General features: G+C 38.4%; 1 protein-coding gene across 3 annotated transcripts in view; it reads right to left on the bottom strand.

Moving 5' to 3' along the window:
* Positions 1 to 245: 245 nt before the first annotated feature.
* The window catches only part of LOC140950289 (uncharacterized), a 402,419-nt gene continuing 391,778 nt past the window's right edge, over positions 246 to 10,886 (bottom strand). For all 3 annotated transcript variants that reach the window (XM_073399510.1, XM_073399509.1, XM_073399516.1), the window contains 7 exons: positions 10,264 to 10,370; positions 9,729 to 9,787; positions 5,841 to 6,085; positions 4,140 to 4,241; positions 3,845 to 3,863; positions 1,956 to 2,022; positions 246 to 1,681 (listed from right to left, as the gene is read on the bottom strand). In XM_073399510.1, coding sequence (XP_073255611.1) covers positions 1,451 to 1,681; positions 1,956 to 2,022; positions 3,845 to 3,863; positions 4,140 to 4,241; positions 5,841 to 6,085; positions 9,729 to 9,787; positions 10,264 to 10,370 — 830 coding nt within the window. In that variant the 3' untranslated portion in view covers positions 246 to 1,450. The remainder of the gene's footprint in view (positions 1,682 to 1,955; positions 2,023 to 3,844; positions 3,864 to 4,139; positions 4,242 to 5,840; positions 6,086 to 9,728; positions 9,788 to 10,263; positions 10,371 to 10,886) is intronic.

Genomic DNA, 10,886 nt, shown 5'->3' with positions numbered 1-10,886 from the left:
TTTACTCGAAATTCGGTTTGTGTATAATTGTGTAAGGTGCGCTGCCCGAGTAAATTTTCCCGCCATATATTTTTGCATTTTGTAGCCCGAAATGCTCGAACTCCTAACTTGTTTTGTGTGGATATCCTGAAAGATTAAACCCTCTCAACGAAAAAACACTCAGCTACGTGCAAGCAGAAGCATGTATTTCTATCTACTGGCTTATCAGTTAAACAAATTCCTAAAAAAATGGAAAAATCCGAATATTGGGTGGTACGATGGTCATAGAGAAATGAAGGTTTTGCAGACAAGAAACGAGGGGTAAGACAGAAAGTCCTGAATAAAACCGCTAAAATAGTTTTAAAGAAGGCCATGTACAAAACAGGAAACCCAACGAGGTCGCTCTTACAACAGTTAGCAAGTTACGTCTGGAGCAGGTTCATGAAAAGCAAAGTTTGGAGACCCCTGAGATGGCAAAAAAAACTTTACTCCCGGCCAGGGCCGTCCGCCAAGCAACGTCCAGCTCGTCTCAAATTTGTCAAGAAGAACAAAAGCCTTACTGTGGAAAGAGGAGGGAATGATCATCTTTTCTTGGATCAATGCCCAAAATATATTGTATCAGCTGCCTAATCTAAAAAAATTATATTGTTTGCGGGTCCAAGTGACTCCTGCATACTAGGTAATAAAAAAGCTCAAAATGAATCATCTATGGCTCTACATGCTACATGGCTTATCTCACTTAATGCCGCAACGGCTACAGAGTGTGATAAAAAACAAAGGGGGGATGCCGGTAACTGAACTTCTGAACACAAGTACTCGATAGAGTAAGAAACATATTTAAGAAATTTCATGTAAAAATAAAGTTTTGATCAAAAGTTATTGCGTATAAAATTAGAGGAACGAACTTTTGGGACACCCTGTACTTCAGATGTTTACTTTCAATCGGATAAATACAGTGTAGTTAGTTAAATACAATTTAAAGTACATGTTTGCGGCAAGATCTAGGCCTATCATAAAATAAAATCCCCCTAATTTTCGCCCATTTATCACTGCATAAATGCCAATTCAAACCAATGGTAAAAGGGCGGACACTAACCGCTAGCGTTTTAGTTACGTTGCGAAATTTGAAAAGTTTCTTCCCTAAATAGATAGCTCCTTAGGTCGTCTACCTGATGATGTTAACATTATGGTATACATAAGCATGTTGCGCTTATGGGGAGCAGTGACATGACCCAAAGACATTTAAGGTTAGTGCCACTCTCCCTCTTGTATGTCCGAGGTTTAAATGTTCCACTTCTTCAGATTAAGGTGGAAAAAATTACATAAAATATCCTCTTAAACTTTTAATCCTGTGTGGATGAGGAAGTTTTTTACTATTAGTTCAACTCTTTGAAATGGCTCAACGTTGACATTACAAGAATACGAAAATCAAACTAAAGCTGAAGAAAAAGCAAATTAATCAAATTATCAATCAGCAAAACATTTGCATGCCGATCCATGGCTCTTTCTTTCCATTCGGCGACCACATCTGCTGCTGGCCATTGACGTCTCCTTTAATGAAGTGAGTGATTTCAGCGTAATCCGTCCTTTCATAAGGTGTTGGTCTCTTCACAGGAGGTAATGCGTCTGGATAGGAAGGTTTATTCGGCCTCTGGCGTTGATCCAAATCACGCAGTTCAGCGTAAAGGGTTTCCCCAGGTTTCTGTTATTGATTGAAATGAAGGAAGATCCTTGTGAAAAATGAGTTGACTCAAATGGTGTAGCTCTAACTGGTAAAGCTTAAAATATATGAGACCCATTACCTCACCAATCGGAAAGCGCCCAAAAAACGACAGCAAAAACCAAACAACAACGACGATTTGCTTTTCCCAGGCGATTACAAACTCGACGAAATAGCGTGTGAAATGCAAAACACTCACATGCTATGCAGGCATTCCCCCTTATTTTCTTCAGTTAATATTAACAATTCAACAAACCTTCACAGGTTTTTGTTCATGGGTGTGTTCTTCTACCGCGCTGTGCTCTATTTCATTTTCTCTGGCCCTGTTAAAGAATTAGTAAGAATGAATAGATAAATTGAAAGAAAAAAAAAAAAGAAAGACAAATAGTTCGCAAACGGAATTTTAAAGTATAAATTATGCGGGTAAATTGTGCAATAGTCCGCTACACCCGGAAATAAGGAAAACAGAAATTCAAAAAAATATATTGTACACATGTGAGTTTTACCTAGTTTATAAACAATCGTTAAAACATCACTAATTACGGCGAGAATTTCATCGTTCTAGATTTATGTTATTGGGTCCCTACAATAACATTGAGAAAAGCAATGAGACCCATCGTAGTAATAGCAATTATTATTTAATCAAAATATTCTTACGTTTCTGATTGGCTCAAATGACAGAGTATATTCTTCATAACAAGCTTTGGAAGACATTTGCGATATTTGGAAAATGACCTCAAGAGTACGGCTTTAATGCCAGAAAAATAGACTACAACCGAGAAACCCTGTGGCCGAGGTAAAGTAGTACCAAATGGAGGAACATTTTACATGTTTCGCGAAGAAGAAGAATACAACTCGCCCGGATGGCATGTGCATGATATTTAAGAATATCTGCAAGAATTATCATTCCTTGATATCCTTTTTCAGTATATACTAAAACAGTGGATAGTGTTTTTCGCGCGCTCTGATTGGCTACTCAATCAGTGAATATCCTGCACTATTCACTGATTCACCTCCGGTTCCTCCGAGCGAGAGACGCCAAACTCGCGTCGGTTGCGAGCAAAATGCTTTCCCGGTTTGCTGCCTTAACAAACTAAGAAATTTCACAACTAATCAAGCAAGCTATTTCCGAAATACATGAAGAAGGTGACGAAGTTCGGTTTGGAAGTTTTAACAGGTAAAGCTTTGTCTTTTTGACTTGAATAGTTATCGGTAAACCGGTGAAAAAGTTTTTGTTTACAAATGCAAATTAAGCTTAAGTCTTGCGTTACTTTATTTAGTTGCCTTATTCATAAATAAGCTTAAAACTAAATTTAATAATCTTTTTTACAGAATGATTTTAAATACAAACAGAATTCACAACTCCTTTTCAAGAAACTTCCCCGCAAGAGCTAAACAAACGCCTTCAAAAGTTTTATTTGTCGCTAAGAAAAAGCGACGACCGCGGCCGTTCGTTCGGTCATCGCGCGCCAAAATTGTAATCGTTGGCAACAGTAAATGAGTTAAAAATCATCATTTTGTTCTCAATTATCTCACTGTTTTAGTATATACTAAAACAATTATTCACCCCAGTGTCGGTGGCTAGTACGGGATATTTACCTCGCCGCTTCGCGGCCTCGGTAAATATCCAATACTAGCCGCCTCCACTTCGGTGAATAATTGTTATATATCCTGAACTTGAGACGAAACAGGGAAATGAAGACAGGAACTTTACATCGATCGAGGTAAGCTTTAAACTAAGAATGCATGGGCCATTTTCAAGGTAGCAAAATTTGACTAAAACTACCAGAAGTCATTTATCAACAATAGCTCTACTTTGCACAGGAAAACAACAATCTGGAGTATTCTAGAATAAAATGGCGTCATTTTGCCATTGTCTGGACTATTATTTTGAATTCATGAATTCTAATCGGCTTTCGCTGAAGATCGAGGAGGCTTTTATCCATCTGAACCTTTCACTACGGCGCATAAAACCCTCCTCGATCTCCATAATCCTTCAGATCAAAATCAGCCTTATCTAAATATTTTCTCCTAAACTTCTTAATAGCGCCTTGATAGTTAACATATGTAAGAAACAAAAGGAATATCTTGGAGAACTGTGACAAAACATACAAGCAAAAAGCAAACAAGCAAAATCGTACTCACAATGCTTCGCTTCCACCTTCTAAATCATGGAGTAGAAGGTCACGTACGCAAGTTGATGAAACGATGAGGATAAAAAGAAAAGGAAAAACGTTAGCAGCTATTTGAACAATAATAATGAGCTTTCGTTATTTGAAAGATGAAACGACAACCAAAGGGCTTTTGAAATTTGTTAGGGGATTTTGCAATCTCTTATGGTATGTTCGAAGCCTAAGCAAGGCTACTTTATCTTTTAGTCAACTAAGCTCCTCTATGCAAGCTTCAAGTAAACATGGCTAACATATTTTAAACTACTCACTTTTGTTGTCCTTCCGCAGGCAACATATAAGAAGCACAATAATAGCAATCACCAACACTGCTCCACCAGCAGCAGCGCCAATTATTATCCAAGGAGGTCCATCTACAAAATAAAGTGAAATTGCTGTTTATAAATTTAATGATAATGGTGATAATAATAATAATAATAATAATAATAATAATAATAATAATAAACTGTTTGTTGGTAATTTAGATCTATTTAAAATTATCTTTGATTGACCGCATCTCCTAACTGATTTGCATAATATCCTGACAATGGGAAGCTTCTTTATCGAGGTCGTCAAAGACAATGTACACTTATAATGATCTAGTGCTGTTTTCATCTGGTGGGGGGTGGGGGGGGGGGGGGGAAGTAGCCATACTCGAACTCGGTTACTCATGTTACAGAAACATGATTAACTTACCTATATAGTATATCTCGAAAACATGGGTACTAAAATGAGAACCGCGGGAAATTTGCTATTAAGTATTTCCTATATTGTAATAGGAACGGAACTGCCCCTGTTGACTTATTGTTGCAGAACTACTCACAGAAGCACTGGGATTACCTCTGATAGTAGCTGGGTAATCCGAAGCGGCTAATTCTATGGTTAATTTTAGAAAAAATGAGGATTGGGGTTTCTTTGGGGCTGTACGGTTCCTCTTGGAAACTTTGCACCGATTTTGCGTGTTTATTACGAACACTCCTTGAAAAGTCGATCACGTCAGGCCACCATTTTAAAAGAAAGTGAGGTCTTCCTCTTTCTTGGAATCATTTTTTTGGGGGGGGCTCGCCGGAACCCTATGCAGTTCCATCATGTAAGACGGTGGAAGAGCCATCGTTGGATCATTCTTCGCTCATAGAGCAGAAAACGCTCATAATACTTTAATGACTTTGATCTTGCCCTCAAATGCCCAACCAGCTACTCTTGCCTTGGCTTAGGCTCGATTTCCGTACCCGAGAGACGGCGGAAATCGAGCCTAGCCTTGGCTCCTAATTGTTTGATCAAAAACGTATGTCGCGTAGGGCGTTGAGATCGTTTAATAAAAGTCTTCTGCTAGAGGCGTGCTTATAAAATTAAAGGGAGGATTCGGGCATTTTTGTCTTCACTTAACCTGACAACCAAAGATTCAGTGGTTGTGTGTGGTTGTGATTCAGTGTGTGTTGTAATCTCGCTAGTTAAAACTTGTTGCTTTAATATCGTGGGTGACAAATTACTCCTTAATTTTGACGTAAAATTACAAAATTGCCATGGAAACGCCCCGCACGTCTCAGAGCCAAATTGGTTTCAAAGTTTTAAAATGTTATGAATGATGATGTCAGGGCATTAAAAGACTTTTTAGAAAACCTAAACACACGAAAGAGCACACCAAGTTGGATTCAAACAGGGGATTTTGTCGAAAAATTCCCAAACTTGTGAACTTAAGCCAAGGTTGATGCTCTAAATTTTTCAGTGCGTGGAGTTCTCAATACCATAAACAAGTAAAAATACCACGATTGCGAGTACGTAAATTTGTCACCTATCATATAAGGTATTCAAATGTAAGCTCAATTAGTATGTATTTATTAGAATCAGGACAAATCGCGAGTGAAATTATTCCACAATTTCACTCATCACCATCGGTTACACATACTAATTTCATACTTTAAAAGAAGTATGAGTTAACTGATGCCATTGCCATACATATTTCCTTATCTTACCTGATGTGTCCTTATTAACCCTCTTTCCCGGAGAAATGGATGCAGTAGACGAGTGGGTAGCTATGCTTCCTACTGAAGGAGAAGTAGTGGGATCCACTTCAAATTCCTCAATAGTTTTGAAATTTTTTACTTGGTAACTACCAATTGCTCCTTTCTCCACTGCATTCTTTATTTGTAAAGTTCCTTCGTTTGTACTGACTCGATGACTGAAGTGCAGCACAAAGTACACGATTATACTGCCGTTCCTATGGACGGTAACAAAAAAAATTAACGTCTGGAAAACTGATTTCTGTGCAGTTTAGCCTAATGATAAATTAAGATTGATTTACGTAATTTTTACGTATAAAATAAGATGTAAATGTCAAATGTTGGATTGGGCATACATGGCTATTCTTGGATTGCAAGAGAGTTCCCCTTTTACAGCGTTCACTAACACAAACCTGCGATTTGATGGACGTCAATCGATCCTAACCTTGTTTACGCGTTGGCCAATAGAATATTCTTTCGCCGTTTCTTAAGCACTCGGAGGAAAATGTCGGCGTTTAAGCCGTTTTTGCTTCATGTCAAGATTACAAGGAGTACGAATTTGTGGAGTGTTTGTCGGAGGAAACTCGAATTATCAACTTATTTAAACACTGAAAGTTACAGCCACATCACAGGCGACCCAGACGTAGTATGTGTCACTGAATGAATATATTAATATTCACATGGACAAATTAATGCGATGAGTCGTCGCAAATCCCCATGAACTAAAATAGTCCAAAAGTCAAAATATAACAAAACAAAGCTAAGATGCCTTTAACTGAACGCATCCTTGTCTTTCCTGGCCGGTTAAAGTGGCATTTTGTTGAGTTTTATAATTGTAGGTACTATCTACTAAAGAAGAATTAAAGGCTGGCTACAAAACAAACGGACCATCTCCACGCACCTTCACGCGAAGCGCTGTAAATTCGAGAATAATCGATGAATCCGCTCCAAATTGCCATCGGCTAATCTGCAGGTAACGTGTGCTCCTGCTTCTTGCTCGCTGGCTCCACAAAACCCATGGCAACTGCACAATAATTGCTCGTTCATCAACAAACACTGTTGACTTTTACGCTTCGATATGACCGCAAACTACCAGGTTTAATACGCGACGTGAATATTCAAGCTTAGCGACCGCGTCCGCGCGACAATGCAGCACTTGCTATGGGAGGGATGGTACTATTGCTTCCTGGTAAGTGGACACTGAGCGAGGGTCCGCTGCGTTAGTTTTGACCAGAAAACAAAAGGCGATCGCGCGACCGTCCGTAAGTTTTCAACAGGGCGGCCCTGGTTTTCAAGTTCGAATTCTTCTAACGTTCGCTGTCACAGCTGCTGTCACATTGTTCGTCCAGCCGCTTGAATAGGTTCTTGACTCTACTGGACCTATTTGCTTAGTTCAATTAAATAAACAGTTCTTTCCAGAACAACGTCTTACTCCACAATATGTTGTCCAAACTGGTGAGGGAGCACGAGGATTTTCCGCCCAGGAAAAAAGCAAAATCTGGCCTCGGCTTTGCAGCTGAATAGAAGATACAGCTGAAGATATGGTAAAGTAAAATTTATGTGCGCGACATCTTTTTTATTATTATTATTATTATTTTTAAAACTCTGGGGCACCCAACGACGATTTCCCCCTTAATGCATTGAAAACACATTAAAGGCTGTCCAGAGTACTTTCCATCTAAAAATGCATTCTAAGCGGTGCTAATACATAAATTTAGTCAGGAGGGCTAAAAGCGAAGCTCTTGATAATATTTATAGTTTGCTCATTTACTACTGTAATTATAAAATCATGTAATGCTAAGCGGAGAAGGCAACGAGACAGGGGCACCCAACGACTGTCTCCTCAAATACATTAAAAACACTTTTTTAGTATTCATAAAGTACTTTTAGCTCTATAGAAATGCATTCTAAGTGGCGCTATAAAATTTGTATCTCAGTGTTCGGCCATTCTAGGGGGACTTGAGTCTTTTCGAAATTACGAAGAATTCAGAATTATTTTCCCGAAAATTTTAGATTCAATTTAACGTATTACGAAGGAGATAATTTTTCAGATTCCTTCTTTCATCACATTTTTGAATCCGAAAATTTTAGGATTCCTTTTTACTCGATACAAAAAATAGCCTAACCCGGGGAGTGAAATGTGAAATTAAACTTCAGAAAATCGGAAGGAATTTATTAGCAAAATTAGATGAGCTTCGAAAATTGTACATGAATGGAATGGTCATCTAGAAATTTTTAGCCAAGTGAAAGAAAATTCTAGGCAAAATTTGCTTCTCCGAACAGATATTTTATAGACAACAGTCGTTAGATTCCCTTGACCAGAACTGTGAAAAAACAACAATAGGTCTAATTGCAGCACACTTTCTTGTACATTTCCTTGCCGTTGATTTGCATGACTGCAACGTGAAACGTCCAGAAAACTTCCTGGCTTTCACTTTTTATGGAGGAAATATGGTACATGTTCTGTTCCACTGCCGCTCATTTTTTTTTAGCTCCGCTATAAAATTCGTATCAGTTCGGTGATCCTAGGGCAAATTGGATCTTTTTGAAAATTACAAGGGCTTCAATATTATAGTACCATCCCTCCCGTAGCGAGTGTTGCATTGTTGCGTGGACGCGGTCGCTAAGCTTGAATATTCACGTCGCGTATTAAACCTGGTAGTTTGCAACCATATCGAAGCGTAGAGGTCAACAGTGTTTGTTGATGAGCGAGCGGTTATTGTGCAGTTGCGATGGGTTTTGAGGAGCCAGCGAGCAAGAAGCAGGACTACACGTTACCTGCAGATTAGCCGATGGCAATTTGGAGCGGATTCGTCGATTATTCTCGAATTTACAGCGCTTCGCGTGAAGGTGCGTGGAGATGGTCCGTTTGTTTTGTAGCCAGCCTTTAATTCTTCTTTAGTGGAAAGTACCTACAATTGCAAAACTCAACAAAATGCCACTTTAACCGGCCAGGAAAGACAAGGATACGTTCAGTTAAAGGTATCTTAACTTTGTTTTGTTACAGTTTGACTTTTGGAGTATTTCAGTTCGTGGGAGTTTCGACGACTCATCGCGTTAATATTAATATATTCATTTAGTGACACATACTACGTCTGGGTTGCCTGTGGCCACATAAGCTTTCTCAATACACGCTGGTGACGCGACTGAATTCTTGCCAGTTCAAGATTATATTGAGTACATGAAGAATGATAACTAGATCTGCAGGGTACAAAATTCATTTTCGAAAACAGCCTCCGTTCATAGGAAACCTTTATCCCTTGTCGGTGTGATATCTTCCGTTTGTTTGAAATTATGCGGCGCGTTTCCTTGGTAATTCGTCCACGGCTCCCGTGTTTTCATACAATCAAATAAATACAGCTTGTGAATAAACAACCTGAAAACCATTACGTTAACTATAGAGAGTATTTCGGCTATTCACTCAGCTCGTAAGGACCTCGTTGTTTTGACAATGTAATACTTCATATTAGTCAAATAAATAAAAGTAAAAAACGCCGTCGTCATTCGAATTTATTCTGGTAAGTCTTTGCTCTTCGTTCAGCGACGAGGGAACCTTCTCTGTCAGAGCACGTGAGAAAACCATGGAAACAGTTGATTGAAGTCCAGGAAAACTCAGGTTTCAACCACAAAGAAAAAACCATTCGAGGGCGCCTGTTAGTGGTAACCGCTGTAAAATGTTGCGTAGTTGTGCAAACAGAAAACCAGAATAAAACGCATTTATGTGCCTACTCTAGAATAGTCTACAGCAATCGATCTAAAATAATCACAGTGCCTTGATATGATGTGGAAGAAGCCTATACTCAAGGCTTATTGATCACAGCTGAAATCCCAAATAACTAAACAATTCGCATATTTACTAACCTGTATTTTAGAAATTCTGATTTATCAAAGCCAGCGGTATTGCTGTTCAGTTTGTCAAACTGAAAAGAATAGAATGTTAAGAAATTTTAGACAAAAGCGTCCGAACCAGAACTCAGAGGGTCGTGAGTTCGATTCTCACCTGGAGATCATAAATTATTCTGAGTTTTCTGGTGTTTGAATTCTCCTTCTTCTTTAATACAATAACATAGCGTAAAATTTGGCTTGCCAATCCTTCACGAAAGCTTATTTTGTTTTTCCAATAGCTGCATCGAGATTAACCTTATAGTTACGCTTTCCATCGAATGAAATTAAAGTATTCATTTTCTAAACTTTAACTTGACAAACGCCTATATATAAGGGAAGTAAATATAAAACGATAAAGGAATGAATTGTCGATTTAAAAATGTAAGACGGGAGGAGAAGAAAGAGAAAGAAAGTACAAAGAAAGAGAGAGAAAAAAATGAACAAATGAATGAATGAACGAACGAACGAACGAACGAACGAATGAATGAATGAATGAATGAACTAATGATACCTCTTTTTTGAAGGGTTCTGCAAACTCTTTTGCAACATCACTGCTTATGTCCTCCATGCCTGACTTAAATTCGCTATCAACTGCTAGTGTACCATAAATCTTAATTCCTAAAAGGTTGGAAGAAATGACTGTTGACCTTGATTCAAAACCAATGATACCATGAACTATCATTTATTAAATTTCAACGTAAACCCTTCTCTCAAACCAGTTGATTTTCATTAATTATTTTCACTGTTAGAGGGGAGCTCGTTTATCTCAACCAGACCAGCACCCAACGTCTTTAGCTACTGAGCTTTTGTTTCACGTCTGCAGATATACACCTAATTGCAATAACGTTGTCATAGAAAAAAGCAAAAAGCAAAAAGCCAAATAGGAATATATTAACCATGTGATTTACATTTGCGTATTTCAATTCAGTAGTTAACAATTATTTAAGAATTCATTCACAATAACAAGAGATAATTCTGTAATTCCGCGCTGTAAGATAGACAGGCGCCATAGTCATTTTAGAGCCAACATTCTCCGTCAACATGTACAGACGTCGCACATTTCGAAAAAGAAAAAGGTAAATTGACGCGAGCAATGTTATGTCTTAGTTGTCGCACTTTCCGTCGCCAATCTAT

This window comes from Porites lutea, chromosome 10 (genome assembly GCF_958299795.1).
Source record: "Porites lutea chromosome 10, jaPorLute2.1, whole genome shotgun sequence".
Lineage (NCBI taxonomy): Eukaryota > Metazoa > Cnidaria > Anthozoa > Scleractinia > Poritidae > Porites > Porites lutea.
This window is presented reverse-complemented; position numbering and strand designations above follow the sequence as displayed.